General features: G+C 45.8%; 1 protein-coding gene across 1 annotated transcript in view; it reads left to right on the forward strand.

Annotated features, from left to right (window-relative positions):
* LOC143808890 (uncharacterized) overlaps positions 1-20346 on the forward strand; it is a 65905-nt gene that overhangs the window by 4380 nt on the left and 41179 nt on the right. The window contains exon 2 of the mRNA XM_077292067.1: positions 5177-5329. Within this exon, the coding sequence (XP_077148182.1) occupies positions 5252-5329 (78 nt within the window). The 5' untranslated portion in view covers positions 5177-5251. The remainder of the gene's footprint in view (positions 1-5176; positions 5330-20346) is intronic.

Genomic DNA, 20346 nt, shown 5'->3' on the forward strand with positions numbered 1-20346 from the left:
TACCGGCCCCCGGCGGCTCTTTATACGTCCTGCACTGTTCTGGGTATATACTGTATAGCGCTGACCTCGCTGTATATACTATCGGCTATTACCGGCCCCCGGCGGCTCTTTATACGTCCTGCACTGTTCTGGGTATATACTGTATAGCGCTGACCTCGCTGTATATACTATCTGCTATTACCGGCCCCCGGCGGCTCTTTATACGTCCTGTACTGTTCTGGGTATATACTGTATAGTGCTGACCTCGCTGTATATACTATCGGCTATTACCGGCCCCCGGCGGCTCTTTATACGTCCTGCACTGTTCTGGGTATATACTGTATAGCGCTGACCTCGCTGTATATACTATCTGCTATTACCGGCCCCCGGCGGCTCTTTATACGTCCTGCACTGTTCTGGGTATATACTGTATAGCGCTGACCTCGCTGTATATACTATCTGCTATTACCGGCCCCCGGCGGCTCTTTATACGTCCTGCACTGTTCTGGGTATATACTGTATAGCGCTGACCTCGCTGTATATACTATCGGCTATTACCGGCCCCCGGCGGCTCTTTATACGTCCTGCACTGTTCTGGGTATATACTGTATAGCGCTGACCTCGCTGTATATACTATCTGCTATTACCGGCCCCCGGCGGCTCTTTATACGTCCTGTACTGTTCTGGGTATATACTGTATAGCGCTGACCTCGCTGTATATACTATCGGCTATTACCGGCCCCCGGCGGCTCTTTATACGTCCTGCACTGTTCTGGGTATATACTGTATAGCGCTGACCTCGCTGTATATACTATCTGCTATTACCGGCCCCCGGCGGCTCTTTATACGTCCTGCACTGTTCTGGGTATATACTGTATAGCGCTGACCTCGCTGTATATACTATCTGCTATTACCGGCCCCCGGCGGCTCTTTATACGTCCTGCACTGTTCTGGGTATATACTGTATAGCGCTGACCTCGCTGTATATACTATCTGCTATTACCGGCCCCCGGCGGCTCTTTATACGTCCTGCACTGTTCTGGGTATATACTGTATAGCGCTGACCTCGCTGTATATACTATCTGCTATTACCGGCCCCCGGCGGCTCTTTATACGTCCTGCACTGTTCTGGGTATATACTGTATAGTGCTGACCTCGCTGTATATACTATCTGCTATTACCGGCCCCCGGCGGCTCTTTATACGTCCTGCACTGTTCTGGGTATATACTGTATAGCGCTGACCTCGCTGTATATACTATCTGCTATTACCGGCCCCCGGCGGCTCTTTATACGTCCTGCACTGTTCTGGGTATATACTGTATAGTGCTGACCTCGCTGTATATACTATCTGCTATTACCGCCCCCGGCGGCTCTTTATACGTCCTGCACTGTTCTGGGTATATACTGTATAGTGCTGACCTCGCTGTATATACTATCTGCTATTACCGCCCCCGGCGGCTCTTTATACGTCCTGCACTGTTCTGGGTATATACTGTATAGTGCTGACCTCGCTGTATATACTATCTGCTATTACCGGCCCCCTGCGGCTCTTTATACGTCCTGTACTGTTCTGGGTATATACTGTATAGCGCTGACCTCGCTGTATATACTATCTGCTATTACCGGCCCCCGGCGGCTCTTTATACGTCCTGCACTGTTCTGGGTATATACTGTATAGTGCTGACCTCGCTGTATATACTATCTGCTATTACCGGCCCCCGGCGGCTCTATACGTCCTGTACTGTTCTGGGTATATACTGTATAGTGCTGACCTCGCTGTATATACTATCTGCTATTACCGGCCCCCGGCGGCTCTATACGTCCTGTACTGTTCTGGGTATATACTGTATAGTGCTGACCTCGCTGTATATACTATCTGCTATTACCGGCCCCCGGCGGTTCTTTATACGTCCTGCACTGTTCTGGGTATATACTGTATAGTGCTGACCTCTCTGTATATACTATCTGCTATTACCGGCCCCCGGCGGCTCTTTATACGTCCTGCACTGTTCTGGGTATATGCTGTATAGTGCTGACCTCTCTGTATATACTATCTGCTATTACCGGCCCCCGGCGGCTCTTTATACGTCCTGTACTGTTCTGGGTATATACTGTATAGTGCTGACCTCGCTGTATATACTATCTGCTATTACCGGCCCCCTGCGGCTCTTTATACCTCCTGCACTGTTCTGGGTATATGCTGTATAGTGCTGACCTCGCTGTATATACTATCTGCTATTACCGGCCCCCTGCGGCTCTTTATACCTCCTGCACTGTTCTGGGTATATGCTGTATAGTGCTGACCTCGCTGTATATACTATCTGCTATTACCGGCCCCCTGCGGCTCTTTATACCTCCTGCACTGTTCTGGGTATATGCTGTATAGTGCTGACCTCGCTGTATATACTATCTGCTATTACCGGCCCCCGGCGGCTCTATACGTCCTGTACTGTTCTGGGTATATACTGTATAGTGCTGACCTCGCTGTATATACTATCTGCTATTACCGCCCCCGGCGGTTCTTTATACGTCCTGCACTGTTCTGGGTATATACTGTATAGTGCTGACCTCTCTGTATATACTATCTGCTATTACCGGCCCCCGGCGGCTCTTTATACGTCCTGCACTGTTCTGGGTATATGCTGTATAGTGCTGACCTCTCTGTATATACTATCTGCTATTACCGGCCCCCGGCGGCTCTTTATACGTCCTGTACTGTTCTGGGTATATACTGTATAGCGCTGACCTCGCTGTATATACTATCGGCTATTACCGGCCCCCGGCGGCTCTTTATACGTCCTGCACTGTTCTGGGTATATACTGTATAGCGCTGACCTCGCTGTACACTGTGTTCCAAATTATTATGCAAATTGGATTTAAGTGTCTTAAAGATTTAATTGTTCTGTTTTTCAAATAAACTCGTGGATGGTATTGTGTCTCAGGGCTCAATGAATCACTGAAATCAATCTTAAACACATGGAATAATTAGTTTTCCAGGTGATTCTAATTAAAGGAAAACTACTCAAAAATGATGTTCCACATTATTATGCAGGTCACAGGTTTCAAGCAATATGGGAAATAAAAAAGATCTCTCTGCTGCTGAAAAGCGTTTAATAGTGCAATGCCTTGGACAAGGTATGAAAAAATTAGATATTTCACGAAAACTTAAGAGTGATCATCATACTCTGATGAGATTTGTGACTGAAACAGAGCACAGGCAGAGTTCATGCAAATAAAGGCATAATGAGGAAGTTTTCTGGCAGACAAATTCATTGGATTAAGAGAGCAGCTGCCAAAATACAATTACAAAGTAGCAAACAGTTATTTGAAGCTACTGGTGCCTCTGGAGTCCCTCGAACTTCAAGGTGTAGGATCCTTCAAAGGCTTGCTGTGGTGCATAAACCTACTATTCGGCCACTCCTAAACAGTATTCACAAGCAGAAATGGTTGCACTGGGCCCAGACATACATGAAGACTAATTTTCAAACAGTCTTGTTTACTGATGAGTGTCGAGCAACTCTGGATGGTCCAGATGGATGGAGTAGTGGATGGTGGGTGGATGGCCACCATGTCCCAACAAGGCTGCAACAACAGCAAGGAGGTGGAGGAGTCCTGTTTTGGGCCGGAATCATGGGGAAACAGCTGGTAGGGCCCTTTAAGGTTCCTGAAGGTGTGAAAATGACCTCAGCAAAGTATATAGAGTTTCTGACTGACAACTTTCTTCCATGGTCTAATAAGCAGAAACGTGCCTTCAGGAACAAAATCATCTCATGCATGACAATGAATACCTCTGAGTAATTGGCTGCTATGGGCATAAAAGGAGATAAACTCATGGTGTGGCCACCATCTTCCCCTGACCTCAACCCTATAGAGAACCTTTGGAGTATCATCAAACAAAAGATCTATGAGGGTGGGAGGCCGTTCACATCAAAACAGCAGCTCTGGGAGGCTATTCTGACTTCATGCAAAGAAATACAAGCAGAAACTCTCCATAAACTCACAAGTTCAATGGATGCAAGAATTGTGAAGGTGATATCAATGAAGGGCTCCTATGTTAACATGTAACTTGGCCTGTTAGAATGTTTTGGAGTTAAATAACTTTTTTGTTCAGTGAATGTGACCTCCTAATGCTCCAAATTCCACAAATGAGCATTTTCAGTTCTTTAAAACATATCAAATGTTTAGAAATACTACTGTGCCTAATAATTTGGAACAGTGCATTTTCAGTTTTTATTCATTTCGGAGATTATACTGTTATCATTGGGAGGTTTCTTCAATAAAATTCGATGTATAATCTAACGGGTGATGACTTTTATTAGACTGACTGTCATTTGCACCGACCATTTAGGAAAATCTGAGAAAAATGTCATTTGCATAATAATTTGGAACATAGTATATACAGCGATCTGCTATTACCGGCCCCCGGCGGCTCTTTATACGTCCTGCACTGTTCTGGGTGTATACTGTATACTGCTGACCTCGCTGTATATAATGTAAACGATTGGAGGATGGATGTTCTGGTATCTGGTGCTGGAGAGACTGTGTCACCCCAACATGCTCCAGTAATGGCTGGAGGACAACGTCTCTGACCAGGTCACTCACTCCGTCCACATCATCCCTGGAGGTTCAGTGACTGGTGATGTCTGTACAGATGCGGTATAGAGCCGGCTGTGTGCCGTGCATGTTTCCAGCCAGTGCTCGGTATAGTGAGCGGTGAGTGACGCCGCTCCGTGCACACACTTGGAACTGAGGGCTGGAAATCTCAGCGGAGGAAATAGTTTTATTTACTTATAGTAAAAGAACCGAGCAGCAACGTCATCATATTCACCCACAGATCACCTCTGAAATAGTGTTCTCCAAGTGGACAGGTTCTCAAGAGGCAAAGACTTAGGGATGTGACGAAGCCGCGCAGATACAGGGAGAGACTTTACTAGTTATGCAAGTATGGATTCTGCTTAGTGCCATCATATTAGAGGCCCCTAAACTTCTACACGGACTTCCTATATTCATGAAGGCCATAAGGAACCCAGGCTTCAGATGTCTTTATAAGATGTTGGAAAGCACAAGCCTGGTCCTCACAGGTGGAAAGTCTCACCTGATGGACAGGTGTAAAATACCTATTAATAATCTGTAAATGTCACTGTGCAATGAGGTCAGATCTGTATGTGACTGACGATGTCCTTGTATGATTTACAGCCTCCTGTCATAAAGACACCGAAGAACCAGATCCATTCACACCACCAAGATTTATCCCCGAATGACGAACCAGACATGGACGAAGAAGAGAACAACATTTCCAGAAGAATCATAGACTTCACCTTAGAGATCATCTCCCTGCTGAGCGGAGAGGTAAACTCTTCTATATTTCTATTATTATCTGCTGAGTGGAGAGGTAAACTCTTCTATATTTCTATTATTATCTGCTGAGCGGAGAGGTAAACTCTTCTATATTTCTATTATTATCTGCTGAGTGGAGAGGTAAACTCTTCTATATTTCTATTATCTGCTGAGCGGAGAGGTAAACTCTTCTATATTTCTATTATTATCTGCTGAGTGGAGAGGTAAACTCTTCTATATTTCTATTATCTGCTGAGTGGAGAGGTAAACTCTTCTATATTTCTATTATCTGCTGAGTGGAGAGGTAAACTCCTCTATATTTCTATCATTATCTGCTGAGTGGAGAGGTAAACTCTTCTATATTTCTATTATCTGCTGAGCGGAGAGGTAAACTCTTCTATATTTCTATTATTATCTGCTGAGTGGAGAGGTAAACTCTTCTATATTTCTATTATTATCTGCTGAGTGGAGAGGTAAACTCTTCTATATTTGTATTATCTGCTGAGTGGAGAGGTAAACTCTTCTATATTTCTATTATCTGCTGAGTGGAGAGGTAAACTCCTCTATATTTCTATCATTATCTGCTGAGTGGAGAGGTAAACTCTTCTATATTTCTATTATCTGCTGAGAGGAGAGGTAAACTCTTCTATATTTTTATTATTATCTGCTGAGTGGAGATGTAAACTCTTCTATATTTCTATTATTATCTGCTGAGTGGAGAGGTAAACTCTTCTATATTTCTATTATCTGCTGAGTGGAGAGGTAAACTCTTCTATATTTTTATTATTATCTGCTGAGTGGAGATGTAAACTCTTCTATATTTCTATTATTATCTGCTGAGTGGAGAGGTAAACTCTTCTATATTTCTATTATCTGCTGAGTGGAGAGGTAAACTCTTCTATATTTTTATTATTATCTGCTGAGTGGAGAGGTAAACTCTTCTATATTTCTATTATTATCTGCTGAGTGGAGAGGTAAACTCTTCTATATTTCTATTATTATCTGCTGAGCGGAGAGGTAAACTCTTCTTCTATATTTCTATTATTATCTGCTGAGTGGAGAGGTAAACTCTTCTATATTTCTATTATTATCTGCTGAGTGGAGAGGTAAACTCTTCTATATTTCTATTATTATCTGCTGAGTGGAGAGGTAATCTCTTCTATATTTCTATAATCTGCTGAGTGGAGAGGTAAACTCTTCTATATTTCTATTATTATCTGCTGAGTGGAGAGGTAAACTCTTCTATATTTTTATAATCTGCTGAGTGGAGAGGTAAACTCTTCTATATTTCTCTGTCCCCCATGACTGCACCACGGAGAGAGGGGATCCGCCCACCAAGGACAGGAAACCTACAGATAAAAAGGCGGTACCTCTCTCCCGCATCAGTTCAGTTTCCTGTCCTTGATGGGAGACCTACAGAAGACCTACCTCATCGTGGGAATTCCGGGGCCAATCAGTCCGACTCAGGCAGCAGGGGTCCCCCTGCCTTGACCCGAGGCGCCACAGCTGGGGTCAGCGAGCCTCTAGGGTGTGCGAGGAGAGGTGGCAAGGAGGATCGCGGCCGCCTCTCCAGGTAAGGGAAAAAAAATATATATATATACAGCAGTGGCATCCCGGAGTGGTCTCTCTGAGGAGGAGGAGGTAGCTGCTTCCCCGGCATCAGTCTGCCTTGGCTGGGGCTCACGGGGCTCCGGGAACCAGCATCAATGTGCGGCGCCATTTTGTGGGCGGTCCCGCCGTTAATTATGTTCTCGGTGGCACTGCGCATGCGCGAGAACCCGAGCGAGAATTGGCGCAATGCACGTCTGGGAAACCAGGCACCATGCATGCGCAGGCATTTAAACAGCGCGGGCTAGGGGGACAAGTTACTGCTACTTAGGGTCCCTTTCCACTTGCGAGGAAAACGGATGCGTGCAATCCGATTAAAAATCGGATTGCACTCGGACCAATGTTATTTAATAGGTGTCTTTTCTTTTGCGATTTTTTTTCTCACCCGAAATCGGACTGAGAAAAATCTGGATCGGCTGAGAAAAAAATCGCAGCATGCTGCGTATTGCTGCGATTCTCGGACGAGACTCGCCAATGCAAGTCAATGGGTGCGAGAAAAAAATCGCACAGCACTCGCACCATGCGAGTTCTGTCCGATTTTTACGCACCAGTGTCCTTTGAAAAGCCGGCAATTCAGTGCGGTGTACAGTAAAATCACACTGACAGGTTAGAATAGATTAGATATATACACATAGAATAGGTATATATACATATATATATATATATATATATATATATATATATATATATGTCAGTGAGACACCTATATATGTATATTTATATTTAATGCAGCGCTAGATAGCTTAAAAGCCTCTAATTCAATTGCCGGCTTTTTCCTTCTCCATCACAAACCCGACATGATATGAGACATGGTTTACATACAGTAAACCATCTCATATCCCTTTTTTTTATTACATATTCCTCTTCACTAATGTAACAAGTGTCTGTGTGCACAATTTGGGGGCTCTAGCTATTAAATTAAAGGGTTAAATGGCGGAAAAAATTGGCGTGGGCTCCCGCGCAATTTTCTCCGCCAGAGTGGTAAAGCCAGTGACTGACGGCAGATATTAATAGCCAGGAGAGGGTCCATGGTTATTGGCCCCCCCGTGGCTAAAAACCTCTGCCCCCAGCCACCCCAGAAAAGGCACATCTGGAAGATGTGCCTATTCTGGCACTTGGCCACTCTCTTCCCACTCCCTGTAGCGGTGGGATATGGGGTAATGAAGGGTTAATGCCACCTTGCTATTGTAAGGTGACATTAAGCCAGATTAATAATGGAGAGGCGTCAATTATGACACCTATCCATTATTAATCCAATTGCTTGAAAGGGTTAAAACACACACACACACACACACACACACACACACACACACACACACACACACACACACACACACACACGATTTAAAAGTATTTTAATGAAATAAACACAGCGGTTGTTTTAATATTCTATTGCTCTCTCAATCCATTTGCAGACCCTCGCTTGGCAGAACAATAAACACACAATATACATACCTTCTGCTGACCTGTCACGTCCCACGAGGTAATCCATCTGAAGGGGTTAAAATAATTTACTAGCAGGAGCCCTGCAAATGCAGCTGTGCTCGTGCTTGTAATTCCCCGGCGAATGAAGGAAATGTAGGTCATTGACCTACATTCCCTTCAGTCGCGGTGATGCGCCCCTGCTGGATGTTCTCATGAACTGCAGCCTGGTAACTTTTTCCCACGCTCCAGGTCATATGAGGACATCCACCAGGGGGCGCATCACCGCGACTGAAGGGAATGTAGGTCATTGACCTACATTTCCTTCATTCGCCGGAATTACAAGCACGAGCACAGCTGCATTTGCAGGGCTCCTGCTTGTAAATTATTTTAACCCCTTCAGATGGATTACCTCATGGGACGTGATAGGACATCAGAAGGTATGTATATTGTGCGTTTATTGTTTTGCCAAGCGAGGGTCTGCAAATGGATTGAGAGAGCAATAAAATATTAAAACAACCGCTGTGTTTATTTCATTAAAATACTTTTAAATCATGTGTGTGTGTGTGTGTGTGTGTTTTAACCCTTTCAAACAATTGGATTAATAATGGATAGGTGTCATAATTGACGCCTCTCTATTATTAATCTGGCTTAATGTCACCTTACAATAGCAAGGTGGCATTAACCCTTCATTACCCCATTTCCCACCGCTACACGTGAGTGGGAAGAGAGTGGCCAAGTGCCAGAATAGGCGCATCTTCCACATGTGCCTTTTCTGGGGTGGCTGGGGGCAGATGTTTTTAGCCACGGGGGGCCAATAACCATGGACCCTCTCTAGGCTATTTTTATCTGCCCTCAGTCACTGGCTTTACCACTCTGGCGGAGAAAATTGCGCGGGAGCCCACGCCAATTTTTTCCGCCATTTAACCCTTTATTTGAGCAGCTACAGCGGCCAAATTTTGCACATACACACTTAACATTAGTAGTGTGGAATATGCAAAAAAAATGGGGATATGAGATAGTTTACTGTATGTAAACCATGTCTCATATCATGTCGGGTTTGTGAAGGAAAAGGAAAAAGCCGGCAATTGAATTAGAGGCTTTTAAGCTATCTAGCGCTGCATTAAATATAAATATACATATATAGGTGTCTCACTGACATGTATATATGTACAGTGGGGCAAAAAAGTATTTAGTCAGTCAGCAATAGTGCAAGTTCCACCACTTAAAAAGATGAGAGACATCTGTAATTTACATCATAGGTAGACCTCAACTATGGGAGACAAACTGAAAAAAAAAATCCCAGAAAATCACACTGTCTGTTTTTTTATCATTTTATTTGCATATTATGGTGGAAAATAAGTATTTGGTCAGAAACAAAATTTCATCTCAATACTTTGTAATATATCCTTTGTTGGCAATGACAGAGGTCAAACGTTTTCTGTAAGTCTTCACAAGGTTGCCACACACTGATGTTGGTATGTTGGCCCATTCCTCCATGCAGATCTCCTCCTAGAGCAGTGATGTTTTTGGCTTTTCGCTTGGCAACACGGACTTTCAACTCCCTCCAAAGGTTTTCTATAGGGTTGAGATCTGGAGACTGGCTAGGCCACACCAGGACCTTGAAATGCTTCTTACGAAGCCACTCCTTCGTTGCCCTGGCGGTGTGCTTTGGATCATTGTCATGTTGAAAGACCCAGCCACGTTTCATCTTCAATGCCCTTGCTGATGGAAGGAGGTTTGCACTCAAAATCTCACGATACATGGCCCCATTCATTCTTTCATGTACCCGGATCAGTCGTCCTGGCCCCTTTGCAGAGAAACAGCCCCAAACATGATGTTTCCACCACCATGCTTTACAGTAGGTATGGTGTTTGATGGATGCAACTCGGTATTCTTTTTCCTCCAAACACGACAAGTTGTGTTTCTACCAAACAGTTCCAGTTTGGTTTCATCAGACCATAGGACATTCTCCCAAAACTCCTCTGGATCATCCAAATGCTCTCTAGCAAACTTCAGACGGGCCCGGACATGTACTGGCTTAAGCAGTGGGACACGTCTGGCACTGCAGGATCTGAGTCCATGGTGGCGTAGTGTGTTACTTATGGTAGGCCTTGTTACATTGGTCCCAGCTCTCTGCAGTTCATTCACTAGGTCCCCCCGCGTGGTTCTGGGATTTTTGCTCACCGTTCTTGTGATCATTCTGACCCCACGGGGTGGGATTTTGCGTGGAGCCCCAGATCGAGGGAGATTATCAGTGGTCTTGTATGTCTTCCATTTTCTAATTATTGCTCCCACTGTTGATTTCTTCACTCCAAGCTAGTTGGCTATTGCAGATTCAGTCTTCCCAGCCTGGTGCAGGGCTACAATTTTGTTTCTGGTGTCCTTTGACAGCTCTTTAGTCTTCACCATAGTGGAGTTTGGAGTCAGACTGTTTGAGGGTGTGCACAGGTGTCTTTTTATACTGATAACAAGTTTAAACAGGTGCCATAACTACAGGTAATGAGTGGAGGAAAGAGGAGACTCTTAAAGAAGAAGTTACAGGTCTGTGAGAGCCAGAAATCTTGAAATTTTGTTTCTGACCAAATACTTATTTTCCACCATAATATGCAAATAAAATGATAAAAAAAACAGACAATGTGATTTTCTGGATTTTTTTTTCTCAGTTTGTCTCCCATAGTTGAGGTCTGCATATGATGTAAATTACAGACGCCTCTCATCTTTTTAAGTGGTGGAACTTGCACTATTGCTGACTGACTAAATACTTTTTTGCCCCACTGTATATATACCCATTCTATGTGCATATATCTACTCTATTCTAACCTGTCAGTGTGATTTTACTGTACACGGCGCTGAATTGCCGGCTTTTCAAAGGACACTGGTGCGTAAAAATCGGACAGCAATACGGATGTCATACTGATGTCATATGGATGGTGCGATTAAAAAATCGCATGGCACTCGCATAACACTCGCATGACAATCGCATACGTTCCATCCGTTTTTTCGGTCCAGATTACGGACCGTTTTTTATCTCGCAAGTGGAAAGGGACCCTTAAAGGGAGCAGCCCCAGGTCGAACGCTTCCTATGGAGCTCGACCAGCGTCCCCCTGCCATCGTGAGCGACCTGGAGGGATCACCCCTATCCAGGTCTCCACCGCAGTCGCAGCAGCAGCAAAAACGGAGGCCTCAAAAAGGACACCAGAAAGCTACCGGTAAAGGACGCTCAGGATCGCTACACAGCAAAGTATCCAGCACAGCGTCCGGTACAAGGGATAAGCCAACGCCAGATAAAGACCATCCCCAACCGGTACTTATGGGTCCTCCAGTTGGTGAGTGATCTTCGTGAATGTTAGAGGTTAATAAGGGCCTATATTTGTCTCTTTTTTTTTCCTAGGGGAAGAAGAGCTCAGGCAAAACTAAGCATAAAGTATGTGCCCTCTGCAGGGAGGATCTCCCCTCCACCTGGGAAAAGAGACTGTGAAGCTCATGTGTTCAGCAGACGGTATGTGAGGTGCTTCCCGGGTTCACCGCAGACCTCAAAACCCTGATATAAAACCAGGTGGAGGACACATTTCGATTACTACAAGGAGGGGAAAAAGCGAAGGAAAACCAGGCACAGATCCCCAACACCTGAGTCCAGTGACACGGATAGCGAAGTGGGAGACTCAGATACTTCTATTTCTTCCTCTTCATCATCTTCATCTTCCACCGTGGGTCCTAGCTGCTTTCTCATAGAAGAGACGGATAGCCTTGCTAAAGCAGTTAGGAACACTATGGGGCTTGCGGACCCTCACCCCAAGAAATCAGTACAGGACATTATGTTCAGGGGTCTCGAGCAAAAAAAGAGGAGGGCCTTTCCGCTTAATGAAAAAATCCTGGCCTTGATTAAAAAAAGAGTGGAAAAAGCCCATAAGGAAAGCCCTTCTCACACCAAAGAGAAAATACCCCTTTGATGACTAGTCCTGCTCTTTTTGGGAAAAGGCTCCCAAGCTAGACTTCGCTATCGCCAAAGCGTCAAAAAATATGCCCTTCCATTTGAGGACATGGGAGTCCTGAAGGATCCCATGGACAAGAAAGTGGATGCATTTCTAAAAAGCTCATGGGAAGCAGCTGGGGGAGGGCTAAAACCAACAGTGGCCGCTGCGTGTACATCCCGTTCCCTAATGGTCTGGCTTGACCAACTAGAGATTCAGATTAAAAATGGGTCTTCTCGGGACTCTATGCTAAACACCTTGCCAGTAATGCGGGTAGCTGCCGCTTTCCTAGCGGATGCTTCCGCGGACTCAATCAGACTAGCTGCTAGATCAGCGGCTTTTTCTAACTTGGCTAGGCGCGCTCTTTGGCTAAAGTGTTGGCCAGGGGACCTCCAGACAAAATCCAAATTATGCACCATCCCCTGCGAAGGAGAATTTTTATTCGGCCCCACTGTAGATGACATCTTGGATAAGGCGGGGATAAAAAGAAATCATTCCCCACCCTCGCTTATCCTTCCTACAGGAGGCCCTTTCGAAACAAGAGGTTCATCCGTAGGAAGCCGGGTAAAAACCAGGATAGATGGGATGATAATAATAAAAACAAGGGGTTCATGTTCAACAAAAACCCCACCGACAACAAAAAAGCCGCCCAATGAACTTTTGCCCTAGGTTGGGGGAAGACTGTCCCTCTTTCTCTCAGCCTGTGAAAAAATTACCAACAGTCCATGGATACTGGACATAATAAAATTGGGACTAAAACTAAGATTTCGCAAAATTCCTCATCCCTCCTTCATGACAACATCTCTGAAATCGTCAGCAGAGGAACAGCTCGCGCTAGAACAGGAGATAATGGGACTGGCAGACAAAGCAGTTCTTCTGGAAGTTCCCCTCCAAGAAACAGGAGAAGGATGTTACTCCCCCCTCTTTTTAAGTAAACAACCAGACGGGTCCTACAGGACAATTATAAATCTGAGGAGTCTAAACAAGTATCTAAATGTGCAGCCGTTCAAGATGGAAACAATAAAGACATCAATAAAAATGTTGTTTCCACTTTGTTTCATGGCAGTCCTAGACTTGAAGGACGCATATTACCACTTCCCTATTCACAAAGACTATCAAAAATTCCTCAGATTTGCGGTCCACATCGCGGGGGTGATAAGATATTTCCAATTTGCGGCCCTCCCTTTCGGTCTAGCCATAGCTCCTCGGGTTTTTACCAAACTGGTAGCAGAGGTAATGGCCCACCTAAGGGAGCAGAACACCCTAATCGTGCCATATCTCGACGATTTCCTCAGCATTGCGAGAGACAATTAAAATAGGTCATGCACTCCTTAGAGAACCTAGGCTGGCTGGTGAACTTGGCAAAGTCCAAGTTGATACCATGCCAAGTTCAGTAATATCTGGGTGTCACATTGGACTCTGTCAGGCAGGATTGCCGCCTTCCTTCTGAAAAAATACAAAAGATGGTCAGTCTGGTGTCCAGAATGAGGGATCTACCCTCCATATCCCTACGTCAATCAATGTCCCTCCTGGGATCCATGACGGCTTGCATCCCTGCAGTCCAATGGGCTCAACTTCATTCAAGGGATCTTCAATGGCAAATTCTGTCGGAAGAAGTTTCTCTAAAAGGAAATTTAGAAGGTCGTTCAGTTTGTCTCCAAACACAATACTCTCCCTAGATTGGTGGATGTCATGGGACAATCTGTCTCGTGGCGTCCCTTGGGTAACCCCGGTCTCAAAAATAGTGACCACAGATGCAAGTCCCAGTGGGTGGGGGGCCCATCTGGACGATCTCATAGCTCAGGGGGTCTGGTCAGACAGCCTAAAGGGTGTATCTTCCAACATGAAGGAACTTCTCGCAGTCGAGTTCGCACTCTTAGAGTTTATAAATCCCCTTCACTCGCATCATGTCAGAGTAATATCAGACAACAGAGTGGTGGTAGCATACCTGAATCACCAGGGGGGTACCCTTTCCCAATCTCTAATTGGGGTGGCAAAATCAATCTTCCAGATAGCGGAAAAGAACACAGTCTTTGACAGGCCTTCACATAAAGGGGTGGACAATCGCAAAGCAGACTTTCTGAGTCGATTCCCCCCTAAAACAAGGGGAATGGGAATTAAACCCGGCCATATTCAACCAAATCTCAGAGAGGTGGGGAGTGCCACACATAGACCTCTTTGCGAACGATCTGAACAAAAAGTATACACATTTTGCTCCATAACACCACTGGGGAACCCAGTAGCATTAGATGCACTCCTGATTCCTTGGAACCACCAGCTGGCTTATGCTTTTTCCCCCAATATCTCTAGTACCAGCAGTTCTGAGGAAAATTCAGGAGAACAGAGCTCGATTAGTCTTAATAGCTCCATTCTGGCCAAAAAGGGCATGGTTTTCCTGGATGAGGATGATGTCCATCTCAGACCCATGGGGTACTTCCGGATCTCCTCTTCCAGGGACCAATACAACATCCGCAGGTTGCAAGTTTACACTTGACAGCCTGGAATTTGAAAGGCAGCTGTTAGCGCATAGGGGGTTTTCACCAGGGCTGGTATCTACCCTACTACAAAGGTAAACTCTCCACTCAGCAAACTCCTATCACTGTTCTGACATTGCCACTGCAACAGCTCAGCCTGGAGGTGGCAGATCTACGCATTGTCGTTTTACAGCACCCTAATACCTCAGGTTTGAGCACCATGACTCTCAGGCAACCCTTAGTGGAGCCGAAGATTGCTTTGCCTGACAGGTTCTCTGAGGGGGGAGCGCGTGACAAGTTTGTTGTTTTCCAGGGTGGCCTGTATACTATACTTCAGGTTACGGCCGTGTTCCTCATGAACAGAGGAGCAACTGGTGGTGGTTATAATCTCGCTCCATCATGGTGGCCCTCAAACATGGCCATTTTCCCTCCCGTCTGACTCCCAATCTGTCCAGACGTGGAGGAATTTTTTTCTCTGACGCCCATGACGGCACCACGGAGAGAGAGGGGATCCGCCCACCAAGGACAGGAAACCTACAGATAAAAAGGCGGTACCTCTCTCCTGCATCAGTTGGTTTCCTGTCCTTGATGGGAGACCTACAGATCCACCTCCGTCAGAGGAAAAGTTCTTCGTGGGAGTCCGGGGCCAATCAGCCGATCCAGGCAGCGGGGGCCCCCCTGCCTCGGTTAGATGTGATGACCCGAAGCGCCACCGCTAGGGGCTGGTAGGTCTTTTTAGGGTGCGCGGAGAGAGGTGGCAGGAGCCGCCTCTCTAAGAAGACTCACCAGCAGCAGCCGTGTCCAAGGGTCCGCTCTATGGATAGGAGCGATGTGGCTCCCTGGCGTCAGTCTGCAGCCTGAGCTCCCGGGAGTTTCCGTGGAGTCAGCGTGTAGTAAGTGCGCCGCCATCTTGCCCCATCTGCGCCCGCGCGGGAACAGTCGTGTTTTCAAGCGGCAGGGGCTTGCGTGCGCACAAGCGCTGCGATCCCCGCCCAGAGCACCTGCGTGGCTGCTGGAGAATGCGCAGGCGCAAGATTTCGTGCCCGGACGATCTGCGCAGGCGCGGGATTCCATGCGCAAGGCGATCTGCGCATGCGCGGAAAAAAAAATGGCGCCTTCCACCGCTATTTTAAGCAGGGCATCTGGGGGCAAAAGCGCTTCTAAAATGGAGTCTGGCCAATGCTCACCAGTGAGCGATGTGGAACAGGTATCTCCCCTGCCCAGGGCATCTCCACAACCAACACCGCAGCAGCAGCAGAAGCAGCGACGGACCCAGAAAGGGCACCAAGGCTCTACTGGAGGGCGTTCTGGATCACTACGCAGCAAAGAATCCAGCATTGTGTCCGGCTCTAAAGCAAACACGGATCGTGCCCAACCGGTATTTATGGGTCCATAAGGTGGTGAGTGATCTCCGTGAATGTTAGCGATAGTGAGAATCTATCTTTGTCTTTTACCATAGGGAAAAAGCGCAAGTAAAACTAAACATATCATATGTGCCCTATGCAAAGAAGATCTTCCATCTTCATGGGACAAACGACTGTGCAGTATTTGTATTCAGCAGACAGTGTCAGAAGGCCTTCCCGGGTTTGCGGCAGGTCTCAAAAACCTGATTAAAGTCCAGGTGGAGGAAACCTTTAAATCCCTCAAAGGGGGAAAAAAGAGAAGGAAGACTAAACACAGATCTCCATCTCCTGAATCGGGTGATTCAGGGGAAAATATGGATTCAGATTCATCTAATTCTTCCTCCTCATCCTCATCATCATCTTCATCTTCCTCGGGGGGCCGTAGTTGCTTTCCTATAGAAGAAACTGATAGCCTTGTTAAAGCCGTTAGGAACACTATGGGGCTGGCAGATCCTCACCCCAAAAGATCCGTCCAAGACATAATGTTCGGAGGGCTTGACCAGAAAAAGAGAAGGGCCTTTCCCCTCAATGAAAAAATCCAATCTTTGATTAAAAAAGAGTGGAAAAAGCCTGTGAGGAAGTCGCTACTCACTCCAAAAAAGAAATACCCGTTCGATGACCAGTCCTGTTCCTACTGGGATAAGGCACCTAAACTGGATGTGGCAATCGCCAAGGCATCCAAAAAATATGCCCTTCCGTTTGAGGACATGGGGGTCTTGAAAGATCCAATGGACAAGAAAGCAGATGGTTTCCTCAGAGGTTCATGGGAAGCGGCTGGTGGAGGCCTTAAACCAGCAGTCGCTGCCGCTTGTACATCCCGCTCCCTGATGGTTTGGCTAGACCAATTGGAAAGCCAACTCAAAAACAGGTCTTCCCGAGACTCAATTCTAAAAATGTTGCCCGTTATGCGGGGAGCTGCCGCCTTCTTAGCAGACGCCTCGGCGGACTCAATCAAATTATCCGCTAGGTCGGCGGTGTTTTCTAATGCCGCAAGGCGGGCCCTCTGGCTAAAATGTTGGCCTGGAGACCTCCAGACCAAGTCTAAATTATGTACAATTCCCTGTGAAGGAGAGTTCCTATTCGGGCCCACTCTAGATGACATACTAGAAAAAGCAGGGGATAAAAATAAATCTTTTCCCTCCCTGGGCTTCCCTTCATACAGAAGGCCCTTTCGGAGCAAGAGGTTCTTCCGAAGGAAGCCAGGAAAAAACCAAGATAGGTGGGACGACAAGCGAAACAAAAACAAGGGTTTCATCTTCAACAAAAACCCTAACGACAATAAAAAAAAACGCACAATGAATGCTTGCCCCAGGTGGGGGGAAGACTTGCCCTCTTCGCCTCAGCCTGGGAAAAGATTACCAACAGTCCTTGGGTTTTGAACATAGTAAGATCCGGACTAAAATTGAAATTTCAAAAAACCCCTCACCCCTCGTTCAGGACGACTTCTCTAAGATCTTCGGAGGAAGAGCAGCTGGCATTAGAAAAAAGTCATGGGACTGGTAAACAAAGGGGTTCTCATGGAAGTTCCCCTACAAGAAAGAGGTCAAGGGTGCTACTCCCCTCTGTTCCTGAGGAAGAAGCCGGACGGTTCATTCAGAACTATTGTGAATCTGAAAGAGTTAAACAAATTCTTAGAAATCCAGCCGTTCAAGATGGAGACAATAAAAACCTCAATAAAGATGTTGTTTCCACTGTGTTTCATGGTAGTCCTGGATCTAAGGGACGCCTACTACCACGTCCCTATTCACGAAAATCATCAGAAATTCCTCAGAATAGCGGTCTATATAAGGGGAGTGGTATACCATTTTCAATTCTTAGCCCTATCCTTCGGGTTGGCTATAGCTCCGCGGGTCTTCACAAAAATAGTTGCAGAGGTAATGGCTCACCTGAGGGAGAAGGATACCCTGATAGTACCATACCTCGACGACTTTTTGATAATAGGTTCCTCTCCACAACACTGCGAGGAACAGCTAAAAACAATCAGACATTCTCTGGAAGAACTAGGTTGGTTAATAAACCTAAAGAAATCCAGATTGTTACCCTGCCAGATCCAGGAGTACCTGGGTCTCACTCTGGACTCTATAAAACAAGAATGTCGCCTTCCAAGGGAAAAAATACAGAACATCACAAATCTGGTATCCAGAAGGCGAGACAATCCCTCCATAACACTGCGCCAAGCGATGTCCCTCCTGGGATCCATGACGGCTTGCATCCCGGCAGTCCAATGGGCTCACTTACACTCAAAGGAACTTCAATGGCAAATCTTGTCAGAGGAAGTCTCTCTAAAAGGGAATTTAGAAGGTCAGCTCGTTTTGTCGCTAAACACAATTCGGTCTCTAGGCTGGTGGACTTCGCTAAGCAATCTTTCTCAGGGAATCCCGTGGGTGACTCCTGTATCTCGGGTAGTGACAACGGACGCGAGTCCCAGCGGGTGGGGGGCTCACCTGAACGACCTGTTAGCTCAGGGGAATTGGGCTCCATATCTGAAAAAAGCGTCCTCCAATATGAAAGAACTGTTGGCAGTCAAATTTGCACTCTTAGAGTTCCTGGGGCCCCTTCGGTCTCACCATGTCAGAATTATGTCGGACAACAAGGTGGTGATAGCATATCTGAATCACCAAGGGGGTACCCGTTCTCGGAGTCTGATGGAGATAACCAGCTCAATCTTCCACATAGCCGAAAGCAACTTTCAATCTCTATCGGGCCTGCACATAAAGGGAGTAGACAATTTCAGAGCAGACTACTTAAGTCGCTCCCGCTTGAGGCAAGGGGAATGGGAGCTAAGTCAGTCGGTGTTCAATCAAATCTCGGTAAAATGGGGCTCACCAAGCATAGACCTCTTCCCAAACCATCTGAACAAAAAAGTGAATACTTTTTGCTCAGTAACACCGTGGGGGAACCCGGTTTCCCTGGATGCGTTCCTGATACCCTGGAACCATCAACTAGCGTATGCATTTCCCCCTATTGCTCTGATTCCAGCGGTGCTGAGGAAGATTCGGGAGGACGGGGCTCACATAATCTTGATTGCCCCCTTCTGGCCAAAAAGGCCTTGGTTTTCCTGGATGATGAGAATGTCCATCTCCAATCCATGGGTTCTGCCGGATCTCCCGAACCTTCTCTCCCAAGGCCCAGTTCATCATCCTAAGGTGGCAAGTTTGCACTTGACAGCTTGGCATTTGAAAGGGAGCTACTAGAAAACAGGGGGTTTTCTCCGGCGCTAGTATCTACACTATTACATTATTCTTGCCTTATAAATGGGGTTGGGACCATCAATTGTGTTGTGCAGAAGTCTGGTGGATACACAGCTGATAGTCCTACTGAATAGACTATCTGCTTTTTTCTTGCCATAATACAAATTCTAACAGTCTATTCAGTAGGACTATCAGCTGTGTATCCACCAGACTTCTGCTCAACACAACTGATGGTCCCAACACCATTTATAAGGCAAGAAATCCCACTTATTAAACCTGACAGGGCACACCTGTGAAGTGAAAACCATTCCCGGTGACTACCTCTTGAAGCTCATCAAGAGAATGCCAAGAGTGTGCAAAGCAGTCATCAAAGCAAAAGGTGGCTACTGTGAAGAACCTAGAATATAAGACATAATTTCAGTTGTTTCACACTTTTTTGTTAAGTATATAATTCCACATGTGTTAATTCATAGTTTTGATGCCTTCAGTGTGAGTGTACAATTTTCATAGTCATGAAAATACATAAAAATCTTTAAATGAGAATGTGCGTCCAAACTTTTGGTCTGTACTGTACGTCTACCAACTGCAAAATATTTTTCAATTTCTCTCTTTTTCTGTATTGAAGGACACCAGCTTAGAATCTAACTTTAGATTTTCCATTTCACATTCTGCATATAAGGAAAGCCAAAAGACTTCTAAGTTAGGCTCATCTAAAGACCTAAATCTCAGTCTACTTTGCTTAGAAAAAGAAGTAACATCAATTTTTCTTACCTTTTGAAATATGACAGCTTGTAGTTCCTTTGTTGGACAACGCTGGGCTATGGTCATCAGCATGTCTATCTTCAGCACGTCTGGCACTTGTAGTACTTCTGGTACTTGTCAATCCATCTCGAAACTCTTAGTCCTCATTCGTAGGTTCTGTCTGATCCTTGTGACTTGAAGTATCATATTGGAATT

This window comes from Ranitomeya variabilis, chromosome 2 (assembly GCF_051348905.1).
Source record: "Ranitomeya variabilis isolate aRanVar5 chromosome 2, aRanVar5.hap1, whole genome shotgun sequence".
Classification (NCBI taxonomy): domain Eukaryota; kingdom Metazoa; phylum Chordata; class Amphibia; order Anura; family Dendrobatidae; genus Ranitomeya; species Ranitomeya variabilis.